The sequence below is a fragment of the Nerophis ophidion genome, linkage group LG01 (assembly GCF_033978795.1).
Source record: "Nerophis ophidion isolate RoL-2023_Sa linkage group LG01, RoL_Noph_v1.0, whole genome shotgun sequence".
In the NCBI taxonomy this organism is placed as follows: Eukaryota; Metazoa; Chordata; class Actinopteri; order Syngnathiformes; family Syngnathidae; genus Nerophis; species Nerophis ophidion.
This window is the reverse complement of record NC_084611.1, coordinates 91,488,178-91,509,856: the sequence shown is the minus strand read 5'-3', so window position 1 is coordinate 91,509,856 and position 21,679 is coordinate 91,488,178. Positions and strand designations below refer to the sequence as shown.

The 21,679-nt window shown below is 39.8% G+C and overlaps 1 protein-coding gene, 2 non-coding genes and 1 pseudogene across 3 annotated transcripts; 2 read left to right on the top strand and 2 right to left on the bottom strand.

Moving 5' to 3' along the window:
* Positions 1-2,155: 2,155 nt before the first annotated feature.
* On the bottom strand, positions 2,156-2,274 carry LOC133562821 (5S ribosomal RNA). The gene has a single exon (XR_009808913.1). It is a non-coding gene; the product is annotated as a 5S ribosomal RNA (ribosomal RNA).
* A 3,870-nt stretch (positions 2,275-6,144) lies between these two features.
* On the top strand, positions 6,145-6,253 carry LOC133562994 (5S ribosomal RNA; annotated as a pseudogene).
* Positions 6,254-8,643: 2,390 nt separating this feature from the next.
* On the top strand, positions 8,644-8,762 carry LOC133562810 (5S ribosomal RNA). The gene has a single exon (XR_009808912.1). It is a non-coding gene; the product is annotated as a 5S ribosomal RNA (ribosomal RNA).
* Positions 8,763-9,487: 725 nt separating this feature from the next.
* Positions 9,488-20,923, bottom strand: rpl9 (ribosomal protein L9). The gene is made up of 7 exons (XM_061916172.1): positions 20,754-20,923; positions 20,569-20,684; positions 16,320-16,415; positions 15,957-16,089; positions 12,339-12,419; positions 10,967-11,093; positions 9,488-9,615 (listed from the first exon to the last, which is right to left on the bottom strand). Exons 1-6 carry the CDS (start codon positions 20,797-20,799, stop codon positions 10,987-10,989), a joined length of 579 nt encoding a protein of 192 aa, XP_061772156.1. The 5' UTR covers positions 20,800-20,923; the 3' UTR covers positions 9,488-9,615; positions 10,967-10,986.
* Positions 20,924-21,679: the final 756 nt, after the last annotated feature.

Here is a 21,679-nt window from a genome sequence, read left to right as displayed (position 1 = left end):
CCAAGCCCATACACCATACTTGCCAACCTTGAGACCTCCGATTTCGTTAGGTGGTGGTCAGGGGTGGGGAAAAGGCGTGGTTTGGGGGCGTGGTTAAGAGGAGAGTATATTTACAGCCAATTCACCAACTCGAGTATTTCATATATATATACATATATATATATATATATATATATATATATATATATATATATATATATATATATATATGTGTGTGTGTGTGTATGTGTGTGTGTGTATGTGTGTGTGTGTGTGAAATACTTTCAGTGAATTCTAGCTATATATATTTATTTTATTGTATATATAAATAAAATAAATAGTTGAATTTCAGACGGCACCTATCAAATACACAGTAATAAAAACACAGTTGTTCTATTAACTGTACTGTGTTTGCTGGTTACTAAAAAAAAAAAAAAAAAACACTTACCTTTCACTATTTGAGTAACGTCACTTCCGAGTTTCCAGAAGAATGCGCCAGTATGTGCTTTGCCCTGCCGTCTCTCGCTGTCAGCTCTGTTCGTTTTTGTGTTGTTTGCGTCTATTTTTGTGTCTGTCAGCTCACTGCTTGAGTATGACTGCCAAACACTGTTGGATCTTTGCCCCTTTCCCACTGATATGATCAACTACGACGTTGGTTTTTCGACGTCCCAGTCAGCTTTTTCACCTGGCCGGATTCCTGCCTTCCTTTCCCGCCTCGTGGCTCCTCTCCCCCGCCACCTGCGGGCTGTGTGTCGGGCCCCACCTGGATTAGCTGCGCCCTTGGACGTGCTGGCCCCTGCCAGATTCGGTCTTGTGAATGCAAGATCTTTGACAAACCAAACGTTTATCTTGAAGGATTTCTTCACTTCCCGCGGACTTGACTTCCTCTGTGTGACGGAAACATGGCTTAGAGCCGGTGAGTCCGCCCCTCTTAATGAACTTCTGCCACCGGAGTGTTCCTACTTTAATTCTCCGCGGTCGTCCAGTTGAAAAGGAGTAGGATTAGCAGTTGTTTTTAAAAATTACTTTAAATGCCGTCAGATCTGCCTGCAATCCTCCCTTTCAAGCTTCGAACGGTGCATGTTTGAGCTGGAGGGGGTGTGGCCTCCAGCTCCAGCTGAATTTAGTGACATTTTTGGGATAACATTTCTTCTGGGAGGTTTTCGGGAGGGGCACTGAATTTTGGGAGGTCCCGGAAAATCCGTGAGGGTTGGCAAGTATGCCCTACACCCCACTTCCACAGGGCAGATGACAGCTTTCCAGCCAGCCTCCCTGCACTCTTCTGCCAGGTCTTACTTAACACCCTCTCCAGCCCTGGCAAATTGGATGGGATGTCGGACTGGAGCGGAATATCTGCTATTTGCCTCCTTTCTGCAGGTCTCTGACACCTCTGCCAGCTTTTTCAAGACTTGGTCATGTCAAATAAATACTCCTATCTACTTAATATCCTGCCTGCCCATTCTTTCCTCATTTCAGCATTTATATCAATTTTTAATATAAAAAAATAAGGATTTTTTTAACAGTCTCCATGTCATGGAGACTACTTAATATTGGTAGGGATAACCTTTTAGTACAACGCACACCCTTTAATTTTTAATAGGAATTTATTCAAAAAAAAAAAAAAAATTATGATGTTAAAAATCATGGTTTATTTTCAAAAGATTCCTGGTCATGTGACCTAAAAACCCAAATTAACTTGATATTTGAAGTGCTTTTTGGTAGTGTCATTCATACCTTATTGTTTTAGAATTTAAGTTTAATTGGATTGTATATAGTTGGAATTTAGTTGTTGTACACAATGGAGCCACTAGATGGCAGAATAGGATCATGTGTGTGTGTGAGTGCTTTAGTAGGAAAGAACAAAGCAGCAGGTGTGTGTCATTAGCTGATGTCCTACCTGACGCCATTAAAGACGTTTTGTGAATAATCCAATAGTTGTCCTACATATGTTTGCACGGGAAACATAACACATATCACTCAGTCTTGAACATATTGATGGTCTATTAAAGCTCAAAAAGGCCTTGATTGGTGAATTTATAATATGATGTGTTTTAAGATGGCAAAAACAGGCCAAAGATGGATAAATATTAGTCATGTTAGTGTAAAATGAAGTGAAAGTGAAATGACGAGGGTTGTTTTTTGAGTGAGAAACAGCGCCCTCTGGCGTGAGTGTAAAAGCTTACAGCACCTGGTATTCCCAGGCGGTCTCCCATCCAAGTACTAACCAGGCCCGACCCTGCTTAGCTTCCGAGATCGGACGAGATCGGGCGTGTTCAGGGTAGTATGGCCGTAAGCCGAACAAACATGGAAAAACAACCTTTTTAAATGCAACTCTTACAGACGAGCTTTCACTTCATTTTACACTAACATGACTAATATTTATCCATCTTTGGTCTGTTTTTGCCATCTTACCCGGCTTTAAAACCAAATGTCATATTATAAATTCACCAATCAAGGACTTTTGAGCGTTGATAATCCATCAATATCAGGGCCAGGGAACCTATGGCTCTTTTAAAGACTCCATCTGGCTCTTGGATAAATCTGAGCTGAAATTGCTTAACACGATAAGTAATGAATAATTCCACTTGTACTCAAAGTGTTAAAAATAACGTTCAAAATATAAAACATGCTCATGCATTTGAATCCATCCATCCTTTTTTTCTACCCCACTTGTTCAAGAAGTTGCATTAAAGGTAAGAAGTGATTTATTTATCATTGGTTAGTTTAGGGCTTGCCCTCCTGGGGGTTCTTCAGACCACCAAGCACCGACATAAGAGCCTGTTTCAGGGTGACAATATTTTTTTATTTTTCAACAAGTCTCAGAGTTACTTTCCAGCAATTGTCTTTTTCTCTTTCGTTCTCGCTCGCACTCTAGCTCCAGTCCCAACCCTGTCTCTCCTCCTGGCTGCTGCTTATAAACAGAGCGACAGGTGATTAGATAACAAAGCCCAGGTGGGCCATCTATGCACCTGTTGCTGATTTCGAGGCCAATGCTGGCAACACCCCGCTTCGCTGCAGGCCCACAGGTCACGCCCCTCCACTGTTAGCTTCAGAATAACAAAGTTATTACGAAGAATAAGAGACTTATTATACTCTAGAAATGTTGGTCTTACTTAAAAATGCACACGTTTAATTGTGTTCAGTGTTAAAAAAATATTAAATGGCTCTTATGGAAATACATTTAAAGATATTTGGCTTCTTGGCTCTCGCAGCCAAAAAGGTTCCCGACCCCTGGTCAATATGTTCAAGACTGAGTGATATGAACCAATCAGCGTGCCTTATTCCGACATCCTCCAACTTTCTAAGCCAATCAGATGTCCAACTTTCTTCCACACATTCTAATATTTGACCAATGACAGAAAGCCTGGTTTACTTCCGGCCTCATTAGCATATTTCAACATTGAACCAATCACGGACGATGATGACATTCCGCTACCTCCCAAGAAAGGAACTTCTTTTCAAAACAACATTTTATACTTTGTTGACACTGGAGCGTTAGAACAATATTTAATTTCCTGCAGCTGATAAGAAGAAGGGAGACTATTATTATGACTATTATGTAGTAACAGTTTGCAGCAATATAACAATATAACAATGTATCATAATTATTACACAGTATGAGAATGTGTGCTGTATAAATGAATTAATTCATTACTTAATTTAATTACAGCAAAATGATCAAAGTAAATTCCTCAGGAAATTCACCAAAACGTCACGGTGGAGTTAATGAGTCTGTTTAGCTGATTGGAGAGCTAGCTTCCGCAGCTTCCAGGACGATGACTGACGTTTTGTTTGATCCGCCGTTTTACTGCCGACGCCGTTTGGAAACATTTAAGGTATGTAAATAAACATTCGGGCGGAAGGACACCCTGGACAAGTCACCACCTCATCGCAGGGCCAACACAGATAGACAGACAACATTCACACTCACATTCACACACTAGGGACCATTTAGTGTTGCCAATCAACCTATCCCCAGGTGCATGTTCATTAAACTTCATTTCTAAAACAAAAAGGATACAACAAATATCAAGTGAATTTGGGATTTCAGGTCACATGACCGGGTATCTTTTGAAAATAAACCATTATTTTTGCTATTGTAATTTTTAAATTTATTTATGTATTTTAATTTATTTACTTATTTATTTTTATAAATAAATATTTCTACACATAGAAGTAATCATCAACTTAAAGTGATGATTACTTAAACATTTCTCCACGAAAAAAGAAATTTTTACATCAATATTTATGGAACATGTCCACAAAAAATCTAGCTGTCAACACTGAATATTGCATTGTTGCATTTCTTTTCACAGTTTATGAACTTACATTCCTATTTTGTTAAAGTATTGTTCAATAAATATATTTATAAAGTATTTAAGAATTGTTGCTATTTTTAGAATATTTTTTAAAAATTTCACGTACCCCTTGGCATACCTTCAAGTACCCCCAGGGGTATGCGTACCCCCATTTGAGAACCAGTGGACGAAAGCACTCACACACACACATGATCCTAGCCTGACATCTAGTGGCTACATTGTGTACAACAACTATCACCACATCTCCTTTTTAACCTTGTCTCTACCCATTTTTAAATGTTTTCTTCTCTTTTAAACTACATTTAAACCTTTAAAACCTATAATTGTTCAACACACAAACACAGGGTCAGGATCATTGAAGATTGAGTCTATCAGGGGGTTGAACTCTGCGCCCAGATCTTCTCAGCACAGGTAATGTGTCCATCTGGTCAGCTGGTCCAGTTTCTTCAGGCACAGTGATTGTTGTTGGCTCAGGTGACGCAGTGACAGTCCCATCTTCACCAGTCCTGCTGTCCTTTGCAGTCTCTGGAACAGCAGTAGTCGCATCTTCTCCACTTCTCTCCTCCATTGTATCTTTAGTTTGGAGAAAACTTCCTCCATTCCTTCTCAGGATGACAACGTAAGATCTTGAAGCTATTTTTTCTCCAAGAGTGACTTTCCTATTCTGGATATTTGCATCTTCTACTCTCACTGCATCATGTCTAGTCAGTGGTGTTAGATCTTTTGTAGTCTTATCATCATTAGATGTTTGCTGCCTTTGGAGATTTGTCACTTTCTGCCTCAACTCCTTGTTTTTATTTAGTTTTGCAGTGTAAGGTAGAGTGGTGCGCAGTTGACATCCCATCAGTGTTTCAGCAGGACTTCATATCTGATACAGGTAAGGATTTCATATCTGAGGTTTACATGAGTCTGTGCAGAGCTTATGCTGGGAGCATGAGTCTATTTTGTAGCTGGTGACAGAGCATCCGCCAGGACAAAGTGTAGCAGGCGTGTAGATGAGGTGGAAATCATAGCGTTGTTGCTCTATCATGAGTTTTTGGATTCTTGGAGACATCTGGCTGAGATTCTTCTTGATTATTGCAATCAATGCTTTGTGGTCTGTAGCTGCTACAAATGCTGGAAGGCCGTAGACGTAACTGTGGAATTTTCTAAATCCATACACAAATCCTAAGCCAGAAAACTGCGGACATCTGGCCCGTTCGTCCCTTTAGTACGGCCCAGAAAATATTAGAAGAGAATTGAGCAAAGATCTGTTTAGAGAATTGCCACAGCAAATCTGATACTGGACTTGGATGCACTGTGAAAAAGGGTGATCAACAACACTGCTCCCACTAAAAGAGAATGTAAGTGTGAACCCTTTAACACCATTTTTATGTTCCTCTGATGTCCTGATATGATATTGTTGAAAATAGATGTACTAGGATGAACATAGACCATGTTGGAGAAGTCTAGTCTTAGTTCCAACACATATGATATGCTTTGGAATGCACCATGTGCTCGCCCGGCCCCTCTCTCACATTTCACAAGCCAATGTGGCCCCTGAGCCAAAAAGTTTGTCCACCCCTGTCCTAAGCATTCTTGTGTGTTAAACTCACTCGACCAATTAAGAGGATTCTGAGTCTACGTGTACCGTTGCATTCTGGGATATATGCTTAACAGAACTTTGACTCAAACTAATAAAGTACTTAGCGTCTTTAAATTACTATCTGCAATCCAGATTTGTAATTAAAGGATGTGCATTATGCTAATATGATATCCGTCTATTAATATTAATTAGATACTAATTTTGTCCCAGCTCGTCTGTGAGCTGTTTCATTTAAAAAGGTTGTTTTTCCATGTTTGTTCGGCTTACGGCCATACTACCCTGAACACGCCCGATCTCGGAAGCTAAGCAGGGTCGGGCCTGGTTAGTACTTGGATGGGAGACCGCCTGGGAATACCAGGTGCTGTAAGCTTTTACACTCACGCCAGAGGGCGCTGTTTCTCACTCAAAAAACAATGCTCTTCATTTCACTTTCACTTCATTTTACACTAACATGACTAATATTTAGCCATCTTTGGCCGGTTTTTGCCATCTTCAAACACAAATTCACCAATCAAGGACTTTTTGAGCACGGATAGTCCGTCAATATGTTCAAACATTGATTAAACATTGATTGATTGATTGATGTTTCCCGTGCAAACATATGTAGGACAACTATTGGATTATTCACAAAACGTCTTTAATGGCGTCAGGTAGGACATCAGCTAATGACACACACCTGCTGCTTTGTTCTTCGCTATATATGTACTAAAGCACTCACACACACACATGATCCTAGCCTGACATCTAGTGGCTACATTGTGTACAACAACTATCACCACATCCCTTTTTAACTTTGTCTTTACCCATTTTTAAAGGCCTACTGAAAGCCACTACTAGCGACCACGCAGTCTGATAGTTTATATATCAATGATGAAATATTAACATTGCAACACATGACAATACGGCCGCTTTAGTTTACTAAATTACGTGGTGGTATGATGACGAGTGTTTGTGATGTTATTGGTTGGAGGGGACATGCTAGCTCAGCACCACTTACGGCTAAAAGTCATCTCTTTTCGTCACATAATTACACAGTATTTTGGACGTCTGTGTTGCTGAATCTTTTTGCAATTTGTTCAATTAATAATGGAGACGTCAAAGAAGAATGCTGTTGGTGGAAAGCGGTGGATTGCAGCTGTCTTTAGCACGGAGATACAGCCAATGTTTCTTTGTTTGTTGTGAAGCTTTAACACAGAGCGGTCAGGCGAACATGTTTCTCTACGTCAACCAACAAGTATTTGGATGGGAAAATTGTGATATATATATATCTTACCGGAGACTTCAGTGGATTATGCGTCCTCCTGCAGTAGCTGTCGAAAAAGGCAGCTGTGAGCTTGGCTCCTCGGCTTCTCTGAGAGACACTGGCGTGTTCACCGCAGCCATCCGACTTTGAGGTATGTCTTTACAATCTCAATAAAACACTATTAAAACAATAAGCAGATAAGGGATCTTCCAGAATTATCCTGCTAAATGTGTCTAATTACATCTGAAATGCTCACACTGCCGCCGCCTGGAGCCGTTGCTTTTTATTTTACTTTATTTTTATTTTTTTTCTAGTCCTTCACTAGCAATATCCTCATCCATGAATCTTTCATCCGCGCTCAAATTAATGGGGAAATTGTCGCTTTCTCGGTCCGAATTGCTCTAGCTGCTGGTGGCCATGATTGTAAACAATGTTCAGATGTGAGGAGCTCCACAACCCGTGACGTCACGCGCACATGGTCTGCTACTTCCGGTACAGGCAAGGCTTTTCTATTAGCGACAAAAAATTGCGAACTTTATCGTCGATGTTCTCTACTAAATCCTTTCAGCAAAAATATGGCAATATGGCAAAATGATCAAGTATGACACATAAAATGATTCTGCTATCCACGTTTAAATAAGAAAATCTAATTTTAGTAGGCCTTTAAACTCTAAAACAAAAAGGTATGAATGACACTAGAAAAAAGCATTTCAAATATCAAGTGAATTTGGGATTTTAGGTCACATGAGCAGGGATCTTTTGAAAATAAACCATGATTTTTAGCAACATATTTTTTTATTTTTTTTTACAAATTCCGTTATAAAAATAAAAGTGTGTGTGTTGTACTAAAAGACAGTTTGATCATATTACACCTACACTGACTCACCTGCACTGGTTGCCCACATATGCGGTCCTCTCCAAGGTTTCTCATAGTCACTGTCTCTGACATCCCACAGGGGTGAGTTTTTCCTTGCCCGTATCCTCTGTACCAAGGATGTTGTTTGTGGTTTGTGCAGCCCTTTGAGACACTTGTGATTTAGGGCTATATAAATAAACATTGATTGATTGATTGATTGATGATACACTAAAAATGGATATAAATGCTGAAATGAGCAAAGAATGGGCGGGTATATTAAGTAGATAGGACTATTTATTTGAGCTCCTTTTAGATGAATCAGTGTTTTGATGTAGAAGATGTGGATTTGTCCAGACGGTAGTAATTAGTTGATGGTGCCTAAGCATGAAGCGGAGTTGAGAGCGGCACCTCTCCTGCAATCTCCCCGCAGCATGAGAGAGCAGTGTGGGCACAGTGAGGGGGAGCTTCCGCTGGAGCTGGGGAGGCAAATATCCAGAGTGAATGCAAGTTGACCGCCGTAGCAAAGGAAGACAACAATCCCACAGGCAGAAAAAGGCCATTAGTGTACGCATGCGCGGCAGGCTGTAAGACAAATAGTCCTTTTGTCCCAGCTCGTCTGTAAGAGTTGCATTTAAAATGGTTGTTTTTCCATGTTTGTTCGGCTTACGGCCATACTACCCTGAACACGCCCGATCTCGTCCGATCTCGGAAGCTAAGCAGGGTCGGGCCTGGTTAGTACTTGGATGGGAGACCGCCTGGGAATACCAGGTGCTGTAAGCTTTTACACTCACGCCAGAGGGCGCTGTTTCTCACTCAAAAAACAATGCTGCTCTTTACCCTTGACAAATTCCAAAAATTCCCAGAATTGTAAAAAATAAGCGACGGCGTGGCGCAGTGGGAGAGTGGCCGTGCGCAACCCGAGGGTCACTGGTTCAAATCCCACCTAGAACCAACCTCGTCACGTCCGTTGTGTCCTGAGCAAGACACTTCACCCTTGCTCCTGATGGGTGCTGGTTGGCGCCTTGCATGGCAGCTCCCTCCATCAGTGTGTGAATGTGTGTGTGAATGGGTAAATGTGGAAGTAGTGTCAAAGCGCTTTGAGTACCTTGAAGGTAGAAAAGCGCTATACAAGTACAACCCATTTATTTATTTATTTAAAATTTTGTAAATGTTAAGTTTTCACTGTAAAATGGAGTCTACTTAAAACAATTGATATTATTAATAATGAAATTCACCGTTCCAAGCGGCCCTCTGATGGCAGCCATAACTGCCATGTGGCCCTCAAAGAAAACCACTTCAACATTTAGATGGTCTGGCCATAATCTGACTGGTCAAAGGCCCCCCACATGACCACAGGGCCCCTAACTAGGCCCCAACTCCCAAAGTGTGTTGGCCATCCTCTCCATCCATGGCTGACATTAGTCCAGGTGTGTCTGCACAACAGTATTGTCTCGTCTTCTATGTGACTCTCAATATTATTTCAGCCAATCAAACACACTGAAAAATTACATAAACTTTTTATTGGTCAAAACAGAACATGATCAATTCTTCAGCATTTGGTGGTTTTCTTGCCGACATGGATGCAATGAGGAAGTTTCGGGTGTTTGTCGTCATGGCAACTTCAACAAGGCCACTGAAACAAAGTTCAAGAAATGAACATTTGGAGTTGCACGTTGTACATCTATAAAAGCACTACACAGCTGATGTAGTGCATGAACTCACCAGAAAGAGGCAGCACTGAGCTACAGGGTAGCAAAACTAAAGGCTAACTCTTAGCTGATATATTGGCGAGGAAATGACCTCCCACCTCCATGGAGGTCACATTCAGTCAACACTGTGGTGTATTTGACAAGATGGATGGTGAACAAGAGATTTAAAATCCCTTTAATTTAGGTAACGGGGGACTCCAGATGGAAATGAGCTACAATGTGGTACAGAACATCTGTCTTTGAGCTTAAAGTTTCTGTGCATTGTCCCTTCAAATAAAGACTTAACTAAGATTGAAGTCATTCATGTTCACACTGCCGATGGTGTTGGTCAGTCACCATCACATTTCTTTTTCCTGTGTCTTCTCCAGACAGCTTGTTCCTCTATTGGCTATTTCATTCCAAGTAACTAGAGTCAATAGATCGGCCGTCCTCGATGAAGACTTCACGCAGCAGGATTTGACTGTTTTTGAGAGTAAAATTCAGTACTAATCAAGTTAGCTCACGCCCCATACTACAAAACAACATTTACGGACACTTATTAGAGGACGGCACCCAGCTGTGAAGCCCAATTGACCCTAGTATTTGTGCAGCCAGACCTTACTGTATATGTACCTGTATATATATATATCTGTATATGTACCTGTATATATATATATATATCTGTATATGCCTTAAATACAGAAATAGCACCCGTAACTGACACATCGCCTTTTAATACAGTGCGACCTAGCCTCGCGAAATTTCGGTATAGTGGCTTCGATAACGGGAACCAGTTCTCAAAAAGGGATCCGTATCCATGGAATCGGTTCTTCTCTTATCAAACAATCAGGAGAACCGGTTCCGAACATCATCCCTAGGCGCAATGGTGATTTTTGAGAAAACAAAAAGGATTAAAAGTGCGCCTTGTCTGAAAAATACAGTATATATAAATTGTTACATTTATATATGATATTATCATTATCAAAATAAATCATCTGTGTGTTCTGACATCAAAACAGGCTCCGGACCCACCTGTGTCGGTTTTAAATAAACAGTCCTTACATTAAGCATCATTGTGAGGTAAAGACATCCGGTGGAAATATGAAAAAGGCCAAAATGAATGAGTTATTAAGAATTGAATTGGGTTGTGTTGCCTTTAAGTTCTTGTACTTTCCGCTCAATGATGAATTGAAATGTGAAAGAAGCTTGGCTATGGCCACAAAACAAATGTCTACATCCTGTGTAAGTTGCTACTGTGGCAATTTGGCTGGTTTTGGTTTGTTTTTTTCCTCTTACCTTAAGTGCAGATGCAAATTTCACTGATCTGCTTCCACAACTGTGCCCTTCTCGGATACGTAAATACCATCCAAGAACTTCCTGATATCCTTATTCTTGACTGTGGTGGCTTGCTGGATGAGTGCCGCTGGAAGACAGAAATGAAGAGTCAAAAGCAGCACAATTCCAAGATGGCAAACATCACAGAGATGCTAAAGGCGGTTCAATCATTTCATCATTTTCAAAGGAGAGCACAATGGGAGTGACTAACACACGAGAGACACAACAGCCTGAAATGGTCGTCTCCTCAACATACAAACTTCAGTTATGGCAAGAGCTCAAATGGATTCTAAGTACTAAAGCTGAGCGTTAGTCTGCTGTAATTCACTTTTTAGTAGTCATGCCACATTCAAATGATATCACAATGGGCAATACAACCGTATCACCGTTGATGGTATCATACGGCAGAGTCTGACAGTAAACTTTTCTATGACTAAATTCCAACAGTGAATATATAACATCACTATCAATGGTTGAAGGAGCAAAATGGCACACCATTTCAAATTGGAGGGTGGCAGCGTGGGCGATGACCAAGAAGAACGTGGAGTTGGAATATAATTACTTTATGTACATATTTATATATTATGTAACTACAAGCTCCATTCACTGACAGAGTCCCATTACTTTTATGAGCGGCCGAGCAAGTCGAGACGGAAAAATAAATAAATAGTGTGGGAAACTCTGAGCCTGTTGTTCACTATTCTTTATTTCTTTTAAATTGCCTTTCAAATGTCTATTCTTGGGTTTTATCAAATCAATTCCCCCCAAAAATGTGACTTATACTCCAGTGCGACTTATATGTTTTTTTTTCCTTCTTTATTGTGCATTTACGGCAGGGGGGACTTATACTCCGAAAAATTCAGTAGATATTGGGTTTCACTATGTAAAAGCACTTTGAGTCACTAGAGAAAAGCGCTATATAAATATAATTCACTTCATTTTTATATTTAGAATGCATTAAAACATCCATCCATCGTCATGTCGTTTATGATTGTGAATGACAGGTTGTATTCCCAAGAAAGTGCAGCTTCCCTTTAATATTGCTAATAATTGAGATGTGAAGACAACAGGTTGTTTTTGTTTAAAAATTGTTTTTTGTCAGAGGCTGAACATGACAAATGTTCTGAAGAACATCCATTGCGTGGGATGGAGTCCATCCCAGCTGCACTGTAAGTACTTTGGATAAAAGGCTCCATGTAGTTTACTGTATAATATCACATAAACACACACTGCCACTATTATTTGACAGATGTCATTTTGCTCCCAGCTATGTTATTAATGCTGTTATTGCCCACATCAGCCACAGCAGCATGTACAGGATGTAATGATGTACCTGAATTCGACACCAGCTCAATATCGTTGCCCTCCAGCACCAACTCATCCTTCTGGGCTGCAGAGACTATGCAATTCACACCTGCAAAAGAAACAGGACCATGTTTGCACTGTGAAGCTACAAAAGGAGAATGAAAACACACACACTCACACTCACACTCACACACACACACACACACACACACACACACACACACACACACACACACACACACACACACACACACACACACACACACACACGGAGGACTTACAAGCAATCAGCGTGTAGACAAAGATGGGAAAATGCAATTTGGCTTAAAAACTAACAAAAGAGGTGAAGCGCCCTTTAGTAAGAGGAGCTAGCTAGCAGCTAACATCCATCTACAGTGTTTTAGCTACTTCTAAATCGCTGATACTCGCCTCCATGGCGACAAATAAAATATTTTTCTTACAAGTATCATCATCACAGCAGGAGGAGGAATAGCAAATATCACAACACACCATAGCATCACAATGTAAACTAAACGCCATGGGTGGATCTACACTGTAATGATACCAAGTACAGGAACATATCCAGTCGATACTATGATTACATTGATATTTTTTAGCACCACAAAATCTTTTTTTGCTTTTTTTTCCCATTTATGTTTATAAAGTCAGGAAATACCTCCCTGGACATATGAGGACTTAAATGATGACCATTGTATGATCCTGTAACTACTTGGTATCGGATCGATACCCACATTTGTAGTGTCATTCAAAACTAATGTTAAGTATCAAAGAAGAGAAGAATAAGTGATTATTACATTTTAACAGAAGTGTAGACAGAACATGTTAAAACAAAGTAAGCAGATATTAACAATAAATAAACAAGTAGATGAATAATACAGTTTCTACCACTTGTCCTTAATGTGTACAAAATAAATGACAAAATGTTGCTGCATACATCAGCAGACTAATTAGGAGCCTTTGTTTGTTTACTTACTACTAAAAGACAAGTTGTTTTGTATGTTGACTGTTTTATTTAAGGACTAAAATGCAATAATAAACATATGTTTAATGTACCTTTTTTGGGGGGGTCAAAATACAGCCAATAATGAAATTTTTTGTGGTCCCATTTATTTAGAAAAGAATGTAAATATAATTTGGTACCGGTACCACCCTAAGTTGGCATAATTGCTACTCCAGCTTGGTCTGTAGATGGAGCTAATGCACCACCTTTTTAGGACACCTGTGCACTATTACTACAAATAATGCTGACTAAAGAATTTCCTTAAATGTTGAATAATGCTACCCACAACTTTCTACAGCCACCCACACATTCTTTAGATCACCTCTGTTGCTTGTTATCAAACAATCTAACATTTTTTGTGTCCGCAGCAGGACTCAAACAACCACCCTTTATTTCCAAAGCCTTATAAAGGTTATTTGTTTTCCCATTTGTGCCAAAACGACAAATTGACCGATTATCAGCTTTGATTTTTGGCATTTTGACAGCTATCCGTATTGCTTTTTCCCCAACGACAACAGAACTACAATATGGAGTATATGCACATGCAATGCCAGTATTTAATATTGAAAGAATAATTAGCAAAGTAATTAAGTAAGAAGCACTGCTCAAGTACCAGCCTGTTTTCCCCTCATGAGAAAAGTTATTTTTAATTACTTTAAGAATAAAAATCCCTTTCATTGTCAATTCTCCCTTCATATGTTTTGACATGTGACATGACATTTGAGTTCTTGTGAGAATTATCCAGTTTTCTCAGCTGCTGGTCACCCGGTACATCTCAGTCAAAACTTTTATTTTTTTGTCTTTCTTTCCGGTACTGTTTTGTTTGTTTTTATTAATGCATCTCTAGTCTTGCGCTCCTATTTAGTTGTTGATTGTCATGTATGGATGTACTTTGTGGACGCTGTCTGCTGCTCCACACGCTGCAAGTCTTTACTGTCGTCCAGCATTACTTTTTTGTTTACTCTGCAGGCAGTTCAGTTTTAGTTTCATTTTGCATAGCCATCCCATAAGCTCCTATGCCTTTTCTTAGCGTCACTCGCCTTTTGTATATTTTTGTTGTAAGCGGATACCTTTTACCTGCACCCTGCCACCCGCTGTCTGCATATAGTGATCACGACAAACCATGTTCGCAACATCTACAAAGCTATTAACTACCTGCGGCCACCTACTGACATGGAAGGGTATTACACGGTTACTCTGTCGAGATCGAAACAGCACAGACACTCAAAAATGGCACATTATTTGCGGATTATAATTACTGGTTTGCAAAAAATATTTTTAACCCAAATAGATGAAATTACATAATCTCCCACCGCACACCAAACATTATCTCAAGGTACACTAGTGTGCCATGGCACGATGGTTGAAAAACACTGGACTATAGTACCAAACCAAACCATGAGAAAGAACAGTATAGTAAGACTATATTAACAAAAACTAGACCATGAGAAAAGACAGTATGGTAATAAGACTATAGTACCAACCTAGACCCGTAGAGAGTATAGTAATAGCCTATAGTACCAAATTAGACCATGAGAGAGAAGAGTATAGTACTAAACTAGACCCTGAGAAAGAACAGTATTGTAATAGACTATTGCACCAAACTAGACCATGAGAAAGAAGAGTATAGTAATAAACTATAGTACCAAACTAGGACCCTGAAAAATAAGAGTATAGTAATAAACTATAGTACCAAACTAGTCCCTGAAAAATAAGACTATAGTAATAAACTATAGTACCAGACTAGACCCTGAAAAAGAAGAGTATAGTAATAAACTATAGTACCAAACTAGACCCTGAGAAAGAACACTATTGTATTAGTTAAAGTACCAATGATTGTCTCACACACACTCGGTGTGGTGAAATGTGTTCTCTGCCTTTGACCCATCCCCTTGTTCACCCCCTGGGAGGTGAGCAGCAGCGGTGGCCGTGCCCGGGAATCATTTTTGTTGATTTAACTCCCAATTCCAACCCTTGATGCCGAATGCCAAGCAGGGAGGTAATGGCACCCATTTTTTTAGTCTTTGGTATGACTCGGCCGGGGGTTTGAACTCACAACCTACACATATAAGGACGGACACTAACCATGAAGGCCACTGAGTAAGACAGACTATAAACTGTTACAAAATTGTATAAGATTGAATAGATGGCTTGTTATTGTGATGTACAAAAATCTCATATTTTTACTAATTTTCCCAGGAGATTTCACAAATTTGGAAATGCAAATGTTGATGCTGCTCTGAGACACACCTAATAAAGGTGTTTGGTCTTTTTGTTGCTAAATGAACCACAACATTAACGCGGAACAAAACATGTCACTACTGGTCCCATGTTTCCTAAAAAAATGATGTTAAATAACTTGAAACTTTGTACAGCTGTTAACTGAAGTATACAATTTATGTTTAAGTAACTTTTCCTGCAAATGATTGTCTGCTCCAAGTATCCATTATCGGCCTTCTTGACTACTAACAATAGGTATTGGTCAAGGACAAAAAGATATCGGTCGATCACCAGCCAAAAGCCCAAAGCAGGAAAACAAAGGTGCAACATGCAAGCGAAAAGTTGAAAGCTCATGTCCTTCTCAGTAAGTACGGCCAACAAAATACAAGTCATGTGACCACTCACCTGTCCTCATTTGGACACGACGGATGTACTTCTCACCCAAGAAGTTCCTGATCTCCACCATGCTGCCGTTCTCCTGAACAACAACGTTGATGGGGAAATGGGCGTACACGGAACGCATTTTGTACCTGAAACCCTGCAGGGAGGCAAGTGAAGACATTTAGGACAGCAGGAAGTTGTCTGGGCGGTACATAATATCAAATGGGAACAGCTGTCTTGACAGCTTGGTGTTAGAATATTCCTAGTTTGCATGTCAAACACCCCAAGTCAGCTACTAAACAACTATGTGTAATACATTTCAGAGGTTGCAAAAGGTAGCATTTCCTATTTAGCCTACCAATTGTATTAGGTTGGCCATATTCTCACCAGAGTGACTCCCTTGATCATGTTCTGGACGTGACTGCAGATGGTGCGCACTGTTGCCAGCTCCTTACGGTTTCCCCACCATTTCACTACACGCAGCTGAAAGAGAAGACTCACTTTTAACAGGATCTCTCCAGGTTTCAACATGACAAATTGAAGACTTTTTAAAGACCATCTTGAAAATAATTTAAGACCATTTCAGATCCATACGGACAAGAAATACAAGGACAAAGTAAAAATCAGAAGTCAAGAATGGATTTCAAGTACCGTATTTTTCGGACTATAAGTCAGTTTTTTTTTCATAGTTTGGGTGTGTGACATATGCTCCGGAGCGACTTATGTGTGAAATTATTAACACATTACCGTAAAAATATCAAATAATATTATTTATCTCATTCGCGGAAGAGACGAAGAAAATGTCAGCAATCGTCATTCACGTCAACCAATAAGAATTCGGCAGGGTAGGGTCATGGCAGAAGTGCATTCTGTGTCATGGAATGCTAACTGCTAGGGGTGTGGGAAAAAATCGATTCGAATCGGGATTCTCACGTTGTGCGATTCAGAATCGATTCTCATTTTTTTAAAAATCTATTTTTATTTATTTATTTCTTTATCAATCCAACAAAACAATACACAGCAATACCATAATAATGCAATTCAATTCCAAAACCTAACCAGACCCAGCAACACTCAGAACTGCAATAAACAGAGCAATTGAGAGGAGACACAAACACCACACAGAACAAACCAAAAGTGGTGAAACAAAAATGAATATTATCAACAACAGTATCAATATTAACTATAATTTCAACATAGCAATGATTAAAAATCCCTCATTGACATCATTAGACAGTTATAAAAATAAAAAAAAAGAACAATACTGTCACAGTGGCTTACACTTGCATGGCATCTCATAAGCTTGACAACACACTGTGTCCAATGTTTTCACCAAGATAAAATAAGGCATATTTTTGGTTGGTTTAATAGTTAAAACAAATTTACATTATTCCAATCAGTTGATAAAACATTGTTCTTCACAATTATAAAATATTTTTAAAAGAAATCTACTACTGTATTTTTTGGCCTATAAGTCACAGTCTTCTCCACAGTCCAGCGGGAGGGGGGGGTGGTTGAGACACAAAAAAAAAAAAAAAAAAAAAAAAAAGTATTTATTTTTTTTCTATAGTTTGGCCAAATCTCACCCCGGCCAAACTACAAAAAAAACTGCGACTTATAGCCTGACAAATACAGTACTCTGCTAGCATGTCAGCAGACTGGGGTAGATCCTGCTGAAATCCTATGTGTTGAATGAATACAGAGGCGTTTTGAATCACAAAAATATCGTTTTTGAATCGAGAATCACTTAGAATCGATAAAAAAAAATCGATATATAATCGAATAGGGACGCCAAGAATCGATATTGAATCGCATCGTGGGACACCCAAAGATTCGCAGCCCTACTAACTGCTATATGCTACTGCTGCAGCTATTAAAAAGGATCATTTCATCGTTGGCGGTAACTTATAAAAAGTGAGAAGGGCTGAACAAAAATGGCGTTGAAAAGGAAATCATGTACTGCAGATTACAAACTGGACGTAGTGAAATATGCAGCAGAAAAGGACAAGAGGAAGCGGCGCATACCTTTGGAGTTGGCAGAGTTGTTTAGAAGCGACATCGAGGAGGAAGATTTCATGGGATTTATGGATTAGGAGTGACAGATAGTTTGGTAAAGGTATAGCATGTTCTATATGTTATAGTTATTTGAATGACTCTTACCATAATATGTTAGGTTAACATAGCAGTTGCTTATTTATGCCTCGTATAACCTACACTTATTCAGCCTGTTCTTCACTATTCTTTTTAAATTGCCTTTCAAATGTCTATTCTTGGTTTTGGATTTAATCAAATAAATTTCACCCAAAAATGCAACTTATACTCCAGTGCGACGTATATATGTTTTTTTCCTTCTTTATTGAGCATTTTTGGCCGGTGCGACGCATACTCTGGAGCGATTTATAATCCGATAAATACGGTATATCAATATCACCCAGCCCTACCTTGTGTGTAGATTTTCTTATTCAAACGTGGATAGCAGGTCCATTCTATGTGTCATACTTGATCGTTTCGCGATATTGCCATATTTTTGCTTTAAAAATTTAGTAGAGAACATCCACGATAAAGTTCACAACTTTTGGTCGCTAATAAAAAAGCCTTGCCTGTACCGGAAGTAGCAGACGATGTGCGCGTGACGTCACGGGTTGTGGAGCTCCTCACATCTGAACATTGTTTACAATCATGGCCACCAACATCGAGAGCGATTCGGACCGAGAAAGCGACGATTTCCCCATTAATTTGAGCGAGGATGAAAGATTTGTGGATAAGGAAAGTGAGAGTGAAGGACTAGAAGGGGGGAAAAAAAGACTATACAGTGGGAGCGATTCAGATGTTATTAGACAAGTTTACAAAGATAATTCTGGAAAATCCCTTATCTGCTTTTAGTGTTAATAGTGTTTTAGTGAGATTACATGGTTGTACCTGTACAACCTGAAGGTTGGCACCGAACCTTTCTTCCGCACCAGTCGACAGGTGGTGGCGATGCCCATCTCTGCCCTTTGCAAGGGACCCTCTTCGAAACACGATCTTTCGAAATGATCGCTGCATAATACACTGTACTTTGTGTGTGTGTGGTCCAATCCAACCGTGTTCGCTTGACATCTCTGTTCCATAGTAATGCTTGACTGTCATCTTTCAGGAAAGTAAACAGTGAAACACCAGCTGTGTTTTTGTTGCTAAAGCAGGCCACCTACAGCTTTCTTCTTTGATGTCTCCATTGTCCATTGAACAAATTGCAATAGAGTCAGCAACATAGATGTCCAGAATACTGTGGAATTTTGCAATGAAAACGGACGAGCTAATAGCTGGGAACGATGCTAGAACAAAATGTCATCGACAATCCGTGACGTCACACGCACGCGTCATCATACCGAGACGTTTTAGCCGGACATTTCGGCGCAAAATTTAAAATAGCCATTTAGTAAACCAGGGGTGGGCATTACGTCGATCGCGATCGACTGGTCGATCTCGGAGGGTGTGTCAGTCGATCTCAAGCCAGGCATTAAAAAATAGACATAAAAATGTGCAATCATCAATCATACCAAGACTTCACTTTCGTCAGTTGTTTGACCTTCTCGGCACCAGAGGATCTTGTGAGATGACGCTGGCTGCTGCGAGCTCATATTTAAGAAAAAAATCACTAACAGGGCAGACGCAGAGAAACACATTTTATTTCTAGAGACTCCGTACCTACTTTCAAAACTCTTAAGACCGACAGCACAGTTCCTGTCTTCACCATAAAAGACCTGTTTCATCCTGCCTGTGCTAACAAAATAAGAGTCTCAGAAAGCTGGCGAGCACAAGCTAGCAAGCTACGGAGTTTGATGCCAATGTATTTCTCCCCCGCCCTCAGCGACCGCTTTCTCACTTGCTTGCCCACCTGCACACTCACTGACGTCACTCACCTGCTGCTAGACATTAAAGGGCCACACACATATGCTACTCTCATAACAAAGTGTTTAAAAACCAGTATGCAAGTAGGACAAATGAGATGCCAAATCCAACCACTTTCATGTGGTATTGGACAGAAAGGAGGACTTTTTTTTCTCCTCCATTTGAAAATGCGGACGTTATCAGCACCACTGTCTCATTCCAATCAATGCAAGTCATCAGAATCAAATACACCAACTTATATTCTTGTCTTCATGAAAGAAAGGAATCTACGTGTGATAAACATGCTTGTATTATCATTAAACACCATTAACTTGTTAACAAAGATGTCTCTTTCATAAATAAATAAATATAAATTATAAATAGGAATGAGGTAGATCTCCTCGACTTAGTCAATTGAAAAGTAGCTCGCCTGCAGAAAAAGTGTGAGCGCCCCTGTAGTAAACTAACACGGCCGTATTGACATGTGTTGCAATGTTAGGTTTTCATCATTGATGTGTAAACTATCAGACTGCGTGGTCGCTAGTAGTGGCTTTCAGTGTGATTTAATTTGGATAACCTTAGCAAACTTCATGAAAACGGGGCCAAAGTCATTAGCTGCGTTAGTATTGACCACGAACAAGACACATTTTACACAAAAAAACCCCAAACTTTTTATCTCGTCTTTCATGATTGTGAACAATAAGCAAAATGCTTTAAAAAAGAGAAAAGAAAAAAGTGCAGTTTCTGCTTGAGTTTTCTTCCATACCTTCTTACTCTTCCTGCCCAAAAGACTGAGGTCCAGGTTGATGTGGCTGAACTCCCTGATGAGTCTGCCTCGGGGACCCTTGACGGTCACTCTGCGCCCCTTCAGCTTCACCTCGACTGCGGGAGGGGATGCACAGGTGGTAAGCAGAGGGAACAACCATGACAACCACAACATGTTTTTCTCACCATTGTCGGGGATGTCGACAGTCTGACTGCTGAGAATGGTCTTCATTCTGTCGTTTGGACCACAAACCTTTGATTAATAAGTGTTCATGTTTTCACTTTTAACCACTTGCATGAAGGAGCTATTGATCGACTTTTATTAGTAGATTGCACAGTACAGTACATATTTTGAACAATTGACCACTAAATGGTGACACCCCAATAAGTTTTTCGACGTGTTTAAGTCGGGGTCCACGTTAATCAATTCATGGAACACCACATCATGTTAGCCATATCATTCTCGACTAGCTAATGTTTCTACACTTAAGTACGTATTATTCACATCACTAAACCACACATTAAATTATTATCAGCGTAGAACATGAAAGATATGTGAAGTTTATTCGTTGCGGTCCACAGCAGCAACAGAGGCCTACCAAACCGACAAGGCCTGACCGCTAAAAGCCACCTTTTAGCCCCTCACGGACATGTTGTTGACAAAATAGTGGCTCCTAGTTAAAACGTATTAGTTCCCACATTGAAATAAGCAGGTTAGAAGCAAATGTGATGTGAACTTTTAGCAGATTGAGCCAGATTAAGTCCGAGGATGAAACATATTTTGATGGCCTCACCTCGCCGGTAGTAGAGGAAAGGAAGGCGGAAGTACGTCACGACGCTGTTGTAGCGTACGTGCGTGACGTCATCAGACCTGCTCAACGGAGCTCAGATCATTTTAGTTTTCTGGTGGGTTATTTGAAGTTGTTAATTAAATCCCGGAATAAGATTAAAGGTTTAAAAATACCCAAAAAACATTATTACTATCTTTATTGGAGGGATTCAAGGTGTTTTAAATGAGACCAGTTTTTAATTTACTTTATCTATGTATATATATTTTATTCTAATCTTGTTGGCCTTTTCTCTTATATTTACTTTTACTTTCTTTAGTGGGG

Coding starts and splice junctions, on each gene's coding strand:
- rpl9 (XM_061916172.1), bottom strand. CDS start 20,799: ATGAAGACCATTCTCAGCAGTCAGACTGTCGACATCCCCGACAATG. Junction 16,090..16,319: donor TGATCAAGGGAGTCACTCTG/GTGAGAATATGG, acceptor GCCTCCCTGCAG/GGTTTCAGGTACAAAATGCG. Junction 11,094..12,338: donor TGAGCTGGTGTCGAATTCAG/GTACATCATTAC, acceptor TCTGTCTTCCAG/CGGCACTCATCCAGCAAGCC.